This window comes from Oncorhynchus tshawytscha, linkage group LG31, assembly GCF_018296145.1.
Source record: "Oncorhynchus tshawytscha isolate Ot180627B linkage group LG31, Otsh_v2.0, whole genome shotgun sequence".
Classification (NCBI taxonomy): Eukaryota; Metazoa; Chordata; class Actinopteri; order Salmoniformes; family Salmonidae; genus Oncorhynchus; species Oncorhynchus tshawytscha.
Genome location: NC_056459.1, coordinates 25,895,442 through 25,913,871, shown reverse-complemented (window position 1 = coordinate 25,913,871; position 18,430 = coordinate 25,895,442). Strand labels below are relative to the sequence as shown.

Below are 18,430 nucleotides of genomic sequence, written 5' to 3'. Positions count from 1 at the left end.
AGGCCTATCAGTTATATCTCCGTGTTACAGTTATTAGCCTAATTGCGGCTATTAAATCTTCATTTCACAGCTGTCCAGCTATCATTTCCCCTAAAACAGTTTACTCTGAACAACGCTTTGATCAACCTCATATGATGGTGGCCGGGGAGGCCGTTTCGGACGGATCATGTTCGTCGCGAGTGCAGTTATGAACAATAATGCAGAGTTTTATTACATCCAGCGGAAGCATTTATTTTTCACGAGAGACAAAGGAGTAGTAGAGGGGTGTCCACGCGCATTCAAGAGCCGTGGCGAACCCCATCCGCGCCTTGGAATGATACCGAATATCCCCCTCTCTAGCGTCTAGAACAGGAAGGAAAGGGACACACGTGTCTGGCGTATCACAACCAAACCTACTTTTTCAATCACATCATTTATACTTTTGGCACGACCCAGAGAGTAATTCCTTCTGGAAGGACACCAAATGCAGATTGGTTCCAAAAAGCCCAGTGAGAGTGGTGATTTCACAAGTGATTGTTGTGATTTAGAAGGGCCAACTAATCCAGATCATTAAAAAAAAATGTTTTATATAAAACACTGAAATGAATAGATAATGAACTACTTTGGATAAGACATTCACTCCCCTCTTTCCATGATTGTGAACAAATACTTTCAGCCTGTAATAACCTTGATATCTTAATGTATGCCTGTTCTATTGGATATTTGGGACAGATATTTTGCGATATTTATTTGGGCCATGCTTATACAAGTAAAATATACAAGCCTAACAAATGTAGCAGAGCACAAAATAAGGCTTTCAGTCTCGCACGTGTTGCTAGGCTACTACATGTAATATCTTACCTAGGCCCTCTACAATTATACTGCCAATCATGCTCTACTGCTGACCACCATATTGAATGTGCAACCTAATGATCAAAACAGCTAAAGGAAAGAAACGTTACAATACAGTTGTACTTAAGTAAACTGTTCAAATAATCTACTTCTGAAATCAGGAACAGCCAGCTCTCTCACATATTATGAGGCTTTGTTCTTTGTTCGAGAAAATGTACCTGCGTTGCAAGGTATTGTGTCCCTCGAGAATCTTGAAGGTTTCTTGTGCTGGGTTCGAGTTCTTGCAAACAAAAATATCTACGACAATGACATTGATCTCAACAGCGCCGCACTGTGGCAAGAAGCAGCGTCTCCAAATGAGCACAAGCCCCATGGCCGCTACTCTGATCCAAGGAGGACAACCTGCGAAGGGGGAAAAACCTTCTCAAATGAAGTCGAAACGGCCAGTGAGCAGAGGCTTTTCCTATCCGTCCTCTCCCCTGTCTTCGCTCTCGCCTCCTTTGTAAAAGAGTTGATAACCTTGGGTCTCAGACGGTTTATTGCACTGCACTCCAACTGTACAAATGCTCCAGACTCTGAGACAGATTTTATGGCCGCGTTGCTGCGGCAACCGGGAGGATGTCCAGTAATTAGGGACGGAATTCCAGCGCGCAGTAAAGGATGCGCCAGGCGAGGTAAGGCCGGAGAGAGGCAACCATAAACTTCAGCCTCTCTCTCCCTACGTGTATGGCCCTTTTGACTGTCATATATGAACGCCATTGCGCTGCGGCTGGCGCTCATAAACAGAGTGATAATAACAGCAAATATGGCGATGCTCGCTTAGGAGGATGTTGTGGAAGAAGGGATGATTTTAATCCAATCCATGAGAGACACGTGTAGGTGAATGAAAAAGGAGATGCACATGGTGACCGTATTCGGCTTGTTTACCATTAGTGTTGTGGGTAATTGAGACAAACATATTCAAAGTTCAAAGCCAATAAATGAACTCCATTGAATGATAAGCCTGAATGATGGTAGCCTATACGTCAGTGAGTTCAAAACGATTAGTGCCTAGATGTGCATGTCACCCTATACAATTGCAATGAGCAAAGGTCATTAGAAAATACAACCTGACACACATAAGAAATAGTAGCCTAACGTTTAGGTGCATATCAACATTTACGATTGGTAGCTTGATGAAATATTGGTGTTAATCAATCAATCGCTCACACAAATATCGTTTCCACGAATAAGGTTTCACATTTGAGTAAGTAACTCTCAGTTTGAAATATTTAAATAGCATTTAGTCTTATTTCTTTGTGCTTAAAATGTTAAGAGTTGTGCGTAAAAGGCCTGTGTGAAGCTAAAACAGCTTTCAAAATAGTTTCCAGTCTGAGTAAAATAACCAGTCACATTTGTACATTCCTTCAAAAATCTTTTCATTTTTAATTTCGAAATATAGGATAATACAGAATATTTGGGGCATACCAAGCAGTTGATCCAAGATTATGTCCCTGACAATATATTTCAAAACGCTTTTCACGTTCATGTTACTGCAACAGAAAACAAGAAGACCTGTGAATAATAGAAACAAATATTTCGTCATATTTGAACAAACCCAGATTCAGCCAATATGCATCCAGGTTATCGAAAGACTGCGGCCTTGTTGCATACATTACCTATATTAACAACAGGCGTGTCGCAATGCAACAATTCGTAGGCTACAATGAGGCTGAACAAGCTTATATCAGGTTCTGTCTGTATAGGGTTAATATTATCCTCATTGGGTTTGTCCGTGCATTAACATCAAATTCAAAGCCAAATTAGGTGTGGTAATCAAGTATACAAAATATAAACAGATGTTACTACATGTGTTGTGTTGAAACTATTACAATGGCCTAGTCACGGTTTGGGGTCAACACCATTTAACACCGGGTCCTTATTATTTTGCTGATAGAGCTTCGCAGCTGGTATTTAAAAGTGATAGAAAATCAGTGGCTGCAAAATAAACAACCTTACGAACAGAGACAATGTACAATCGCGCTCTTCCAAGTCTCATTATTTGGTCACACCAATTAATGAATTAAAGTCATAGCCTCATTTATGAAATGCACAACAGCACATATTGTCTGCCAACAAAAAACCTATACCACGTCACCACACGATTTTACTAACAGAAAACGTAATTTACCAGAGGCTTTTCGATTACAAAATTAACCCGACTCAGTCATTGTTAGACTGGTAAGGCTGTCTGCGCTGTGAGGCGAAAATGGAGGCAATAGACCTAGTGTGGCACAATATTATTAGGATACACAAGAAACATAGTCTTGGTGAGGACAAAATCCGCAGAAATATATTTTTAAAACAAAGTCTGATGGCCAAAATGCCGTCAGTGTGTCAACTTAAATCATGCTCGTTCTCAAACTGTTGGAAATCAGGAGAGATTCTGCTACCTGTCCTCGAACTTGAAATTAACAGTTGAGCATCGTGTTGCAGCTGCAGACATTGTTGTTGTTGTGTTGTTGCTACTGCTGCCACAAACGTCAGGGATAAGAGACCACAGCGAGTCAATAAGTCTGTAAACGCATATGGCAAGTCACTCCTAAAGCAGCGGGTTCGTGGTGTAATAATGTAATCTGTCCCTGCTTAATTTCTTTTCCTTCATTCTTCGGTTCTGAAACCAGATTTTCACTTGGCGGTCGGTGAGGTTCAGCATACGAGAGAGCTGCAGTCTCTTCTCTTTGTTGATATACACACTGAAAAAGAACTCCCTCTCCAGTTCTCGGATCTGATATTTTGTATAAGGACATCTTTTTTTACGAGTCCTCTGTCCACCTAGAGAGGAGAGAAGAGAATGGCGGTCACCAAAATATACAAATAGCTCATGTTATCAATGACTATGTTCTAGGATTTATAGGCATTGTTATAGGCTTTTGGGTAGTCTATAATTACGCATGTGGTCCAAATCAATACGACGAAAAATATTGTTATTGCCTCTTAATTTCTATATATTATTTATGCAGTCATTTCAATTACAATATGAAGCCATTAAATAGCATATGTAGTGTTGTGGATACGAACACTGCATATGCTATACATGATAACTGACAGTTTTCAGCGTGCATGTAAGGCTATAGACGAAATGCAATTAATCATAAAATAATATCAACAGTAATACCACATCAATAGATTACATTTGATTTCTCACATCAGAAACATGACAAATAGCATACTAGTGCAACACACACACTGCCAGACTGCGTTAACGCACGATCTCCTATGCGCTAACCCCTAAACCAGAGGCATCCCCTCATTACATGCAAGTAAGTGCTCTTTTAATGCTAAGAAACCGTGAAACTAGGCTACATTTATGATTAATGTATGACCGGGAATATTAGGTCTACGTTACAATTCACAGTAATAACTACGTGCTTTTTAAAAACTTTAGGGAGTGTTAAGAAAAATCACTAGTTCTGATTTCTTTCACGGCCAATTTCAATTCCAAGCACGTGATCCTGAAGTTTATAACAAAGTTTTGTTGGGGAAATCTACAGGCCCTCTATAAACCTTATAAGCTTATAAAACACCATATAAAGAATTTAACAGCAGCGCGCTAGATTGCAAACTTTCTCTCATAACCAGGGTGCTGACTTAATACGTACTGCTGCTGCTGCTGCTGCTCGATTTCTCCTCATTGTTGCCGGAAGAGGACTCTGGACTGCTGGTCTCCTCGCGTGGCTCCTTCCCCTCAGTATCCCGGCACGGTGGAGCGTGCTCTGCCACGGAGTTTGTTTGTTTCGTGGCCGTTGTGTTCCCTGAATAGTCGTTAGACGACGGCGTTTCCGAGGCGTTGCCATATGCTGTCTCGAAAAACTGGTCGAAGGCTTGGGGCAGCACCCCATTCCTGCCAACGTTTCCGTAGAAATTGGACGCTGCAGAGCCCGCGCCGGAGTGGTGGTGGTACGCGGCAGGGTTGTTTTTGGCAAACATTTCCCCCATGGTGGGCTGCGACGACAGACAGTCCCGGTGAACCATGTCCTCCGTAGTGGGGTAGCACTGGGGCAGGTTCCCCCGATGTGTCCATTTACCAGACGCGTCAATGGCAGCATAGTCCCTGAACGTCACCTCTCTCACAGGCTGGACTTGCGGCAGGTTAGCGGAGTACGAATATGTTATGGGGCGAGTAGACGGGGTCTGGGACAAAAATGAGGGTAGACCGGAGAAGTCTGCCCCCGCCGAGACGTAGTAGGTGCAACTGGGCAAATACATGTTCGAACCGACAGGGACCAGCTCGTCAAAATCCATAATTCCTTCACTCTACCACAATCTGGGTCATGCCTCTATAGCCGCCCTTAACATGGCTCTGGAGCGCCCTGGCTCGTGCCTCTTTGAAGCTGGTTCGCTAGGCAGAAATTTTGAGACGTAAGCTGACGTGGAGAGCCAACTCCATCCATTCCGGGGAGGCGTGGGTCACGTGACCAACAGCAGAAATGGACAGATTTCCTGTGCGTGTGCGCGAGAGAGAGAGAGTTAACGGTTTATTTTTTATTTAGCTTTTGTATATTGTCTTTCACTTGCTTTGGCAATGTAAACATGTTTCCCATGCCAATAAAGCCCATTGAATTGAATTGAGAGAGTGAGGGAGAGAGAGAGGGTCGAGGGTGTGTGTGCTATGAGAGAGGGTGTATGTGCGGGTGTGTGCACGCGCGTGCATCATGGAGAGTGAGGACTTATTCAGTGAATGAGTGTGTGAGTGAGTGAGTGAGTGAGAGAGACATACTGCTAGTTGTCCTGAAGCTTGACATTGGTGGTTTATCGCCGTGTCGGTCTAAAATGAATTCCCTTACATGCAGCAAGTCAGAGGGAAAACTATAATTGCATTGGTTGTTAAAATGTAGGGAAGTGACATATTTCTATCGAATAACTAATCTGATTCAATATCAATTTCACATATGCTATGCGCCATTCGACATCTAATCTGGGGGAGGGGGGAGGGGGGGTAGTACTGGTTGAATCTCCATGCGTCTTGTAAGCTTTATGATATCCCTGAGGGTTTGAAGATGTCTTTGGAAATATTACACATTTGAGGCTTGCCAACAATATCTGTATCCTCTAAACGTGTAAGTACATTTCATTCAATAGTCAAATCCAAGACTATTGATTATGCTTTTGCAAAAACAAAGACAGCATGGAAATATGTTATTTTTCTATGTTTGATGTTTGTGACTGAGGTGTGTGCTCATAATTTACAACATTATATCATGACCGTTTGGCTTCACGGCAACATTTGTCAATCAGGGTCATGTTCAAGTAAGCCTTGATGTTTGGCCCTGCCTCCGGTCAGGTGTCAGCGACGCGACGACCAAACAGACATTTTAGGCCATGCAACACTTAGACAACACCAGACAGCTCATATCGACGCTTGGCTGTTAAAATACTCCAAACCCGTACATCACCTGTATTTCGCCACATAAAAAAAGACGGACGTTTTGTAAGCGGTTTTAAAAAAGTTGCCTATATTGCACAATGTTGTTTACGACAGCGATAACTGAGGAGGCACCGGATCAATACTTCATATTTGAGTGCAGTAGGTAGAGATAGAGATAAATGCCCATGAATTGATTGTGGGTGTCTGTCTGGATATTATAAACACCCAGCGCTAGACCAACAATAGGCTAGTTAAAAATGGACGTTTGTTAAATCATAATAGGCCTATGTTAAACTAATTGTAGTTCGTTGCTAGTTAGGTTGCATAATTAGGCCTCAACTGCAAAATTAGTTTTGTTTTCAACTTGAACTCCGTGATCTATGAATAATATACGAATATAGGTCTCACCGCCTGTAAATAGCAATATTATCCAGATTGCACAATGCGTAAAGTTACGCACAGATAGGCCTATTTCTAGATGGAATGAGGAAATAGACATCTATTTCTATTACCTGCAAGACATTGTGAACTACAATGCAATTCAGTTTTACAGTCCAATTCCGTTTAACAGACTGCGCACCCCTTCAGCGGCCCAGACAATAGTCCAGACAATATTTGAAATAGCGTCAACACACTACAACTATCAGCGTTGTGGAATACATTGATGTTGAATCAATAGCCGATTTGTTTTGAAAGATTTCTCCAGACGTTGTCCTCGTTTAAACCCAACTCCACGAGAAACGTTTAAACAACTTTTATGGGCTCCATGGGCCTATGGGCAATAATTATGTTCGAAACCATTATTCATTCTAAAGATTATGTTGGGTAAACATTTATTTCCTTATTAGCACATGATGTATAGACAATCTAACCAAAGGTGGAACACTAGTCAAAAAAGGTTCATGTTTAAACATTTAAAAAGTATATATAGTTATATCTCATAATTAGGCTAAATACTATAGATTGCATTTTTCCTCACGAGTATTGTACCCATTTCGCATCTATTGAATAGAATTACAAACACATAGGCCTATGAATTCTTAACAGCCCAATAAAGTGTATTAGGTTATACAATTTACTTGTTGTAATGAAATACAAAATTACATATTTAGATGAATCCTTTTCGAGTTTGTTTTTTGATGATACATTTTGAATAAGATACATGTGATGATACATGTTCAATTAGATTATGTAGGATAGTAGGGTATTATCATTTTTACTATCAATAAGACAATGAAGACATCCGTCTCTTTGCGTATAGATAGACCACAGTGGTGGGTTTTGCGTGTTGTGAGCTGGTGGAACCTAACTCTACTGTTCTGTAAACGAGCGACCTGAGAACGGATTAGGACCGCGGGGACTCGCTTTACCCAAATCCGCCCGGCCTAAACTCCACACACACCGAGCTTCAGAATGCGCCAACGTGACACGTACTGTAATATGACCTCGAAAACATAACATGTCTTAAGAAACGGTAATTAGGCTATGAGCTTAAACGCATGTTCCAAAATAGAAACAAATAGAAGCATTAGAATATCTCGGGTCATCCGTTCATGCATTGCCTCCTATTCAAATGATTGTGGGGACACAAACAAACCCTGTGCCTTCGAAACCACACGCTCCGCCTCTTCGTCAATCCAGACAAATTCTACGACTTGAGCTAGAGCTTTTAAGCCGTAATTGAGCACAGGGTGCCCAGGAATACCAAAGGCACAGACCTGAGTTTTTATAGCTCCCATAGTATTATACTGCGTTTTTTTCTCTCGGCCAGACACCATCAAACCGACCAGGCGTGATAGGAAGTCGCCACCTACACGGACAAAGTCAGGAGCCGAAGCAGTCCAGCGACAAAAGAAAACTAGACATTATAAAACTTAACAAAGACAGGTAAGATTCATACTTACTCTTATAAAAATGCATTAGCTCCAAAAACCTTTTTTCTACGTGAACTATTTGTTTATACTGATCCAAAAGTTTTAAATCATTCACTAAAGTTAGAAACAAGCTAAGAGAGACATTTAAGTTTCAACATGTAAACCGTTTTTATGTTCGAGGAAGACGCTTCATAACACACTTGATTCATGTCGACCCTACGATATCTCTCTTAATTAAGGTCTTGTGAATTCTTCGTTGGCCAAAAAATAAGACGGCATCTCTGCGTAACAGCCCCCCACGCCATAGCGTTGTCTGTGCGGTCGACTTCAAGTTCGGCGGAGGGAGAGGGTCACCGCCCGCGGGGTAGGCCCTTACAGTAGGGAGTGCAGACGCCATTTAAGGGCACAGTATGCCCCGGATGAAGTTTCCCTGATTACAAATTCATTTTCAGCTTCTGGCAACAACACTGCGAGTTAAGGAAAAGAAAAGGTGGCTTTAGGTTACAAGACAGATCGATTTCTGCATGTATGAAGTGACGTCTAAAAATGAACTTAACCTTCGTGGATTGCTTTCTAGACTTTGGAATAGCAGATTTGTTGGTGTAGTTTTAATTTGAGAACTAGACACCAGTAAACTTACACTGATATTACATAATAGAACTGTAATGTTTTTCTAGTCTAGCTGGTTAAATAAAGGTGAAATAAAAAACAGAATAAAAAAATAATTACCAAAAACCCATGGATTATAGTCCTCTCCATTTGGTACATTAAACAATTAACTTTACGCACAGAAAAATGTTCACTTCACTAAATCTCAACAAAGGGACGCAAATAGGCATTGATTTAGTCCCACTGATGGTAATAAGGGCGATAGGGCTGCCACATTAAGGATGAATGAAGGTAAAAGTCTAACACTAACTCTTTAGGCTTATCCAAGTCAATAACTTGTTCTGGAATATTGGTCGGTGACAAATAGGCACACATGGCACAAGTATTTTTACAAAACGAAACAATTCAACTTTGCTGTCTGAGGATATGTCTTTAAAATGTCCTTCGTTTTTCCATTGTTTGTTTCTTTGTTCTTCAATTACCGTTAGACTTACTACTAAAGCCCAAGGATTATTGATATACAAAAATCCATTAGACTGTTGTTGTTGACTACAGTACGATTTTACCATTCAGAAAGTGATGTGTACAATTTATTATTGGTGTGTACCATGTTTTGTGTACCGTTTATTTGTTCAGCCTAAAGCCAATGAATGGGAAACAAAATGGCGTAGGCCTAGGCTACTTAGATGAACCTTGCACTTTGGCATAAAGTCTATTGTTTTCCAACGAAAAACGTGGGTGATGTCTTACACATCTTCAACAATGTCAACTGAATTGGTATATACATGTTCAACATAAACATCGAATGGGGCTATATAGGCCTATTGCATAGCAACCTATTCTCACGTTACAATTCATTCTAACCCCAAGCCAGAAAAAAAGCATTAGGTCTGCTGTAAAACCTCCAATATACAAAATAAATACATATCGATTCATGTTCAATAAACATTTAATGTAATCTTGCTAACACGTGAGTATTTCACGAAAAGTGATGCTAAATTGCGTAGATTTATACTCAATTACGCAAAGACCCAACACGAAACGCATCGCCTTTACGATTGCTCTGCATTTCCACACAAAACATGTGCTTCATTTCCATATTTTGATTCGTCAAAAGTAGGCTAAAACTAAACATTTATCTTGAGATTATTTTATGCACAGTTGTGAAAAAAAACGTGTTTTTGAACTTTAATGATATCTCATCTTGGCTGTTATTAAGTTGTAGGCGGTAATCAAGTCTATAAGCGAAGAGGGCGCGGACGAGGGCGATTACTACCACACAGATATAGTCATATGAAACATCACCAAAAAGCTCTGACATATACTTTAATACGAATTAACAAACACGAAGATACCAGGAGGCGTGAACTTTTTTTAATCAGTAAAGAACTGTTTATTTATCCACAGGTGACAGAAATGTGAGGAGAGGGCGACGGTGGACGAGAGAGGAACCGAGGAGGGACCACAAGGAAAAACAGAGCCCATAGTGGGAACCCTATTCAACTCCCTGGTCAATGGGAGGACGTGTCTTTAGCCTTACTATCTATTGCATCAATTCAAGGGAAACGACTGACATCAGTCTCGCATTGAACTCCCAATGACAGAGTGACACAAAACGAGTAAAATGACCTCAGCGACGGAGTGGACAACCGCAACAACAGAACAACTAACCGTGTGTTGCATGGAATATGGATTATAATCATTCCCGATGTAGTTAAACATTGGCGAGAAAATAACTTCATAATGCAAAAGACACATTTCAAAAAATTTCACCAGGACCTTTGACTTGTGTACATAATGTTGCAATGGCTATAGTTTAATAAATTGTGAAACAAAACTGCGTTTTTTTCTCTCTCCATTTTATAGCCTTCTATAGGAGTCACGGAAGTGTTGGGCATGTAATATAGTGTGAAGTAGACCCACCAATATCAGCACCCTATGCTTATCCAAATAATTTTCCTATATACCGTAGCAACGAAAACAGGCCTACTTTTTCTTGACGCATCTCGTGCTTTTGAACTTGATTTTCTTATGGACGTCGCTCGCTTAAATACAAAAATGAGTTAACCATATAAAGCTGTGATAACAGTGTATAGACTACGAGTACACTGTGTTACTTGGATCAATTCTACATTTAGCTCAGTCAGAAGTTACATTATTTCTACCTTGTAAAATGAATACGTCCCCTAAAGGACTCATCATAGAAATGTACTCATGACTCAATAAAAAATAATCTCATAGTATTTTCCCCAATAAGAATATTTAAATACAGGCTATAACATATATTTCTGTTTGTTTATGAGTCGGGTGAGGGAGGATTTAGATTTGTCGACGATGACAGGATATTTTTCTCCGGTTCTAGGTATGGGACCTATATCTGAATAACACAATTAAAGAAATATTGCATGTGTATGATTTAGGCCTGTTTGTTGCACTGTGTTCTGTGTGATAGTTATTTAGGCTAGAATATTAACGGAAAATATATCTCATGAATCTTTCCGTTATAAGGACCTATGTCACGCCGTTCAAAATAACAAGGCCTATCCTCTATAGGCCTATCCCTTTTCTGTAAACGCAAATCGGAGCACAATAGCATCGTATAAAAACAGACAAATAACGAACAAAGTGTGTAACTAAGACATAAGTAGGCCTACTGAAGAAGAAAAAGATAGCATACTACACTGCAGCCGGACTCCTTTGCCCGAACACAAGGTTAATTTTGGATTGGGCTACAAAATCATTGGTGTCAATACACCTTCTTCGTAGAAATTGAGAATAGACCTACTGAATTGTATGGGCCGAAGAAAAAATACCACCGACTTACTTGAACTAGTAAACGCATAGGCCAGGGCACGAGAGCGCAGCCTACGGAGGTGTGACGCACATATCCTCGGTCAAGTGCCTCTGCTTGACCGCTGTTAAAACGACCGTATCCCACGGTGTCTACCGGGCTAAGGTATTTTAGCAGGCTATACTGCGTGAACTTAAACCATATCTGTATGCGCTATCCTGGCTAGCGGGGTAGGCCTCTGGAAAACACCATCAGTATATCTCGGCCAGCCAGTTGAAGATTACAGCCTTCTTCATAGTCTCTCTCCATTACCCGGGTAGACAGCGAAGGTCAAAGTAAAGAGCACAACACTAGCCCCGGCCTTTACTCATCTCCTCCCCGCATGACAGAGTTGGGAGAGCGGGGCGCAGTGTGAACGGGGCGCAGGTTCATGTTAAGATCCCTAGTTGTCCACATTGAGTTGTATATTAGCTATATTTTCCGTTAATCTTCTAGCCTAAATAACTATCACACAGAACACAGTGCAACAAACAGGCCTAAATCATACACATGCAATATTTATTTAATTGTGTTATTCAGATATAGGTCCCATACCATAGGCTGCTCCTCCGCCAGACAACAATACGGTTACTACAATAGGCCTACTTTTTTTTTCTTTGTTAAGTTTGAAAGCTTTTTTGTATGTGTTTTTTTCTGTTAGGATTGACCGCCAACAGCCATTAAAACTGATGCAAAAATGTATTCTCCATAGAGAAAGGCAAAAAACAAGATATGAAATTTTGTGGACGTTTCAATAAAAGCAGATATTTCAGTGCAGATATGAAATGGAAATGGAATAGTGAAATTCTATAGCCCTTAAAACGTCTGGACTATTTGATAGCGCAGCAAAAAAGATTTACAGACGATCATGTACTTCTTACTTCACTTAGCCCGTTTGCCATTACGCGCGAATCAGTAAGACAGTGAATTATGTTGAGCTCTCTGGACCTGTATGTATATCATTCATTTTATGCAACAGGGAATGCCAAATTGAATTTCTGCCTGGATTACTTAGGAGCTGTCATGTCTGGCTTTGCCTTTGGGTGGCAGCAAGACTCCAGCAATGCTGCAGTGAGCGCTGGGCGTGTGCCAGAATTAGAATCCAGTCCAGCCTGCCATGCTCTATTCGCCAGCCACAGTTTGAATATCTCTCTCCATGGGTGGCGTGCGCGTTCGCGTGTGTTTGCGTCGGAACCGTGTACGCAAGGACGGAGACATTGCACGCAGACGGTGCTCTCGGTGAAGACATACTTGACCCTGAATTCAATTTGTCTGCCAGAGGATTTAGTGTAATGCCTAATAAATAATCGTTTTGAGAAACTAAGAAGTTAAAAGTCATTATATATAATTTGCATAATTTTACATTATAATTCTTTACGAATTACTGACAACACTTAATTTGAAATTCAGCTCTTTATGCTGCTTAAATAGTTATTACATGATTAGGTCTACATGTTTTGTTACTAATTAAAAACTGTTTTAAACTGCAAATCACAATTTATTATACATCATAAACCATGCATGTATTACTAATATAAAAGTAATACAAAAGTACTATAGTAAAACAATTTATTTCGATAACTTGTTTATAATCAAGAGACATTCTAGCCTTATTTAGGTTAGATATGTTATAATGTTATATTTTGATGTGATAGCACATTTATACTGCCTTCATGACAGCCTATAGACTATGACCATAACATCTACAACGGTGTTTAATCGTTAGCATTATAGAAGCAACTTTTTGAAACAGCAAAAACATTAGGACGCGACCGTTTCTATTTCAAATGTATTAATGTGTGATTCCGGATGTTGCTAGAAAAATACCATGCACCACAGGTGTGCGAGATCACTGATTAAAAATAGCAAAAGACAATGGCACAGCCTAGAAGCATAATGTGTCTTGTTATTTCCCTGTGCCACGGAGAAGGCCAGACGTTTGCTTTTCTTAAATTATATATATTTTCCTGCAGCAACTGAATCAATATATTTACGATATATGGATAACTTAAAGTAGTAGAGGGTGAAAACATTGAATATTCTGGTATGTTTACCTGTATAGACGATATGAGTTCCTCTGCTGCTTCCTGCGTTGAAGACTGATTTCGCAATGCAACATAGCCTACACTCAGCATATTTATTCAAAAAACAAACACAAATATGTAGCCAAACATGCCAAGGCCTCTGCATTCTGATTCGTGGGAGCAGTATGTATTTCTATTTTCTTGCAGAATTCGGTTACCGCAGGATACATTTGCGTAATTATTTGACAATTATAATAAGTTTCTATTTGATCGTGAAATGCTTGTGGTAAATGTTCATAGACTGGTATTCACGAAGATAATGACAAGGAGCTTTTGAACTTCCTTCAACAATAAAAACACAAGTCATTGCTACGGGTTCTGTAAGTGCAAAACCTTTCTCCTATATAATCACCATGTTTGTTTGCTTTGCTAGTTTCATGTCCGCGTTCTTCTCTTATTTGAAGAGTGGCCTGTGCCACAGTAAAAAATGTATGTTACAGTCCTAAGCCTAGTACACTGAGACTTAACGGATATGATTCCACTAATACGGTAATAGAACCAAAGTGGTAGGCCTGTCAACGAGAAACATACATTTTTATCTTGAGTCACCAAAGTAGTACATGGTGCAAATCAGAATATTATTTAAGAAAGCGCTCTATTATAAATGTCACATTTTCAACCACTTCTGAATGGGAATAATAGAATAGTTGTAGGCTACGGCTGGTGGCGTGATAATGCAGCATCAGCGAATCAAAAGGCTGCGGCCTTTTCTCTCGATGTTAAATTCACGGGTTAGCACTTCATATTAGCCTGCATACAGATGTGCATAATGTAATAACAATGTATAAGTATCAGGTGTCTTAAATATCAACATCTTTATTGTTAAGTCTATTTTCCAAGAAAATCTAAAAACGTTTGAGCTAAAATGATGTTGTATAGGCTTCTATCTCATTATAAAGTTACTTCACGGATTCATATTAGCCTGCATACAGATGTGCATAATGTAATAACAATGTATAAGTATCAGGTGTCTTAAATATCAACATCTTTATTGTTAAGTCTTTTTTCCAAGAAAATCTAAAAACGTTTGAGCTAAAATGATGTTGTATAGGCTTCTATCTCATTATAAAGTTACTTCACGGATTAGACTAGTACTGCGGTTAATATAATGTGCCACCCATGCACCTTTTCAATCCAAACTATTTTAGAATTAAACATGTAGACCTGCATCACAATCTAGACCTGCAGCAATAATATCCCGCATTTGAAATCGATTCTCATTTTGTGATTTGGTGTGATATGGATATTATCAGCAGACATGAACGCGAGACGCTCACCTGTTACAACAAAAGATGATCAGTCATATAGGGGATTAAGAAATGTCAAAATGCTAAACATTTTCATACAGACTTTGTCGTTGGGATGACGAGATCATTGAATACATAATTGAAAATATTATTGCAGGTTAGTGCAAGACCTCAAGGAAATCGAAAACAACAATAGCCTAAACCACGCGTGGGTGTTTTCTGCAGCACATGGGGGGGGCTACTAATGTTCAAAATCCAAAATGCTCACCTCTGTGACGCAGAAGCGGTTATATACACCTTTGAAATTCTGATATTTTAACTGTGGCTAAGACACAGTGCATCGAATTGACGTTTTCACTAATATTATTATGACGTAATAATAAGTAGGAATTCCTATCGAAGAAATGCTTCCTGCATTCTCTATATGATTGCATCACAGTAATAGTGTTATGACGCGAAAATTGACAAAAATGCCTGTGAAAGCATGTAAAATAATGAGAATAATTGAAATAACGGAACATTCACAACTGAGATCTACACATGTAACAGTAAACACAACAGGACAAACAAATAGAGAACATTTGGAGCAAGTATCGCTTCGAATAGGCTGTTTGTCCAGGTATTGTTGCTACATATTTCCATATTTATCTCATATAAATGTAACTATATTATTATTATTATTATTATTATTATTATAGCCTAGTTGATGTGGCTAAGTAGGGTAGAATCTATTCATATGCCAGTCTGGCTACAGTCAACTGTAGCGCTTGAGACGATTTCATCAGTAGATGGCGATGTTGGCATTATAGTCCTGCACATACACTCAAAACCAACTTCCATTATTTGATCTTTCTCCAGAAATATACATTTTTGATGCACTCAATAGATAGATTCAGACTCTTCGTAATACCATCACAACCAGGCGACACATGGAATTAACGTACAAAAAACGACAGCCCAGAGTAACCCAGTATGGCTAAACGAGGACCTTCCTCAGTGACGCATAAATCACCGCGGTCAGACATGTTCCTTACACACCGTAAACAGACCTACTCGAGCCTCTCACACTGCCTCTGAATCTAAGCATAACTTCAACCAACCTATGACTGATCCTTTCACATTTGAATAGCTATGACAAAATGACACAATTGACATCAAAATGTCACCAAAAACTGAACCATTTCTCTGTAATATACTGGATGGATGTTCAAAACAGAAGTCGTGGATATATATGATTGATTCAACAATGTCCATATTTTATTGGGCCGGATTTTCATGTCAATCCTTCTACACCGACATGTTTTACAGACACACACAGATGCCTTGAAATTGTATAGTTTTGTCTGCATAGTTTACTTATACAACCACATGAATACACACACATTAGCTATGCATTACTAGAGGGAATGCACCATGGAGTCGTTATGAATGAGAGCATGAGAACCATTTGAAAAAGCTTAACTTTAAATTAAGATGCACATGATAAGTGGTGTGTTGAAGGGGAAATGGAACGGATTAATATTTAACCGTGGAAGCTATAATCCTAAATGCCGTCACTTCCTGTGGATTTCCAAATGTTTTTTTCCTCCACACGGTGAAGTTGCAGATAAAATGAGAAACTAAAACACACACCTCTGAAGGGTGTCTGTTTTCCTGTACTGCATGTCAGTCGCAAAAATTACACGCCCCTTTCTGCTTTGGGATCCATTCACCGCGAACAATATTTTACATCATGGAGTAAAGGTGGAAGGTCCAGAGTTTTTATGCATATTCGTTCCAAAAAGGTCCCGGAACGCATTTGGCAAAATAGGCCTACATTTGTGAATCATGATCGGTGGGATATAATGAGTCAACTGTTCCAACCAAAAACCGTGAAGAGCATTTTGAGTGTGTGTGTGTTTGTGTGTGTGTGTGTGTGTGTGTACTCAATTCCCATCGTTCAGAACTAGCTGATGCTCTTCACTTTGACGACCACCTTCTTCTCCTTTACGCGTCTGTTCTGAAACCAGATAGTGACCTGTCGCTCAGATAGATTCGTCTGGGCCGATATCCTCCTTCGTTTGTCCTTCGTTATGAATTTATTGGCCGCGTACTCGCGCTCAAGTTCCTTCAGTTGCACCTTGGTGTATGGCACGCGCTTCTTTCTTCCACGTCTGAAGGAGCTCACGTCCCCTCCTATGTGAGACATTGCGTCTGGTGGAGAAAAAAGGAAAACAAAATAGATATGGTATAAGAAGGTTACAATAGTAGCCTAGCCATAATGCTATCATACAAGACAGTTTTACAAAAAAATGCATCGTTTCGAAAATGTTGTTACATTAGGCATTACATAAAGGACAAAATATTTCGTACATATAACTATAAAAACACACTGAAAAGACTGTCTGGTTTATTGCGTAAAAACCTGAGGGCTAGCTCCTTGTGTTGTACCTGGTATGGAGGATTTCCACATGTGTCCGGGCTGAGGCTGCTCCTTGGTGCAGTAGACTTGTCCGTTCCACCCGTTTGTAGTCAGAGCCCACGGCTGATAGCTCTCCATGGGCAGCAGGGGCTCGTGTCTGGGTTCTGCTGGCCCGCTCATAGTTGGTACCACGGGGACGTCCAGGTAACTGGGAACGGGCTGGTATGGCCCCGACGCATAGCTCGGATAGAAGGCGAACTCCTTGGCCCGCGAGGTGAAGTCATCGCCCGAGGCGGACGTGTCCATGTACTTCTCCCCGTATGCAGAGGGGGGCTGCGTGCCGCACGACTTTATGCTACTGTGGTGAGACATTCTGCACGGGTAGTAGCCGCTACCGAAGTATCCATAGGGCAGGGACGCGCTGGAGGAGCTTTGCGCAGCCGAGCAAGGGCTGCACTGCTTGGCTGGCTCACCCATACCGGAGATGGGGACCTCACTTGACGAGTACGCGGTGCTCGGAGCGAGGGACGCGGGGTGCGCCATCAGGTTTCTGCATTGGTTCGCCGCAAAGTTGCCTCCCGCAAAACCACCACCGCTAGCGTCCATGTTCTTGCTCACTTCATCGGAAACGTTGTCGTAGAGGAACATCACCGACGGGTCGACCCAGCGAGGACGGAGGAGCAGTGACGTTGTCATAGCACAACATCCAACATTGAGGCTTCTGGCTCTTTTTAAAAAAGCACAGAGACTGAAAAAAGGAGATACTGATTCCGAGAGAGTGAACCACTCTGACATGCGCTGGTGCAACCAAGGTCGCGCCTTCATTGGCCAAGAAGGGCCCACGTGATATGCAAAGAGCACGATAAACATCTCCCAGTGCAGATAATTAAATGTAGAAAAATGCGGTGTTGTCAGATGACCGTACCTATATCAAGGGATTTGGCTTGTCTTTTTGCCGCTCAAAAACGAGAGGGTTTCGTGAGTAAATCTAAAACAAACAACAAATATCCTCTCCTATGACTCCTATATAAAGGTTACACTTCAAACCTAACTGTGTGACGGACACATTTGTTTGAAAAGGTTCCTCTTTTATAATTGGAAAGCCAAATAAAAAGAACTTAGTTGTCCAGACTGCTTCAAACGACTG

At 40.6% G+C, this 18,430-nt stretch overlaps 2 protein-coding genes across 2 annotated transcripts; both read right to left on the bottom strand.

Annotated features, from left to right (window-relative positions):
- Positions 1-2,242: 2,242 nt before the first annotated feature.
- On the bottom strand, positions 2,243-5,366 carry LOC112234304 (homeobox protein Hox-A11a). The gene is made up of 2 exons (XM_024402369.2): positions 4,473-5,366; positions 2,243-3,645 (listed from the first exon to the last, which is right to left on the bottom strand). Exons 1-2 carry the CDS (start codon positions 5,113-5,115, stop codon positions 3,413-3,415), a joined length of 876 nt encoding a protein of 291 aa, XP_024258137.1. The 5' UTR covers positions 5,116-5,366; the 3' UTR covers positions 2,243-3,412.
- Positions 5,367-16,124: 10,758 nt separating this feature from the next.
- Positions 16,125-18,027, bottom strand: LOC112234317 (homeobox protein Hox-A13a). The gene is made up of 2 exons (XM_024402382.1): positions 17,313-18,027; positions 16,125-17,075 (listed from the first exon to the last, which is right to left on the bottom strand). The coding sequence occupies exons 1-2, from the start codon at positions 17,977-17,979 to the stop codon at positions 16,828-16,830; spliced, it is 915 nt and encodes a 304-aa protein (XP_024258150.1). The 5' UTR covers positions 17,980-18,027; the 3' UTR covers positions 16,125-16,827.
- Positions 18,028-18,430: the final 403 nt, after the last annotated feature.

Excerpts from the sequence above, each read along its gene's own strand:
- LOC112234304 (XM_024402369.2), bottom strand. The coding sequence starts at position 5,115 with ATGGATTTTGACGAGCTGGTCCCTGTCGGTTCGAACATGTATTTGCCC. Across the intron at positions 3,646-4,472 it reads GAGCAGCAGCAGCAGCAGCA|GTGGACAGAGGACTCGTAAA; the intron begins GTACGTATTAAG and ends TCTCCTCTCTAG.
- LOC112234317 (XM_024402382.1), bottom strand. The coding sequence starts at position 17,979 with ATGACAACGTCACTGCTCCTCCGTCCTCGCTGGGTCGACCCGTCGGTG. Across the intron at positions 17,076-17,312 it reads GTGGAAATCCTCCATACCAG|ACGCAATGTCTCACATAGGA; the intron begins GTACAACACAAG and ends TTTCTCCACCAG.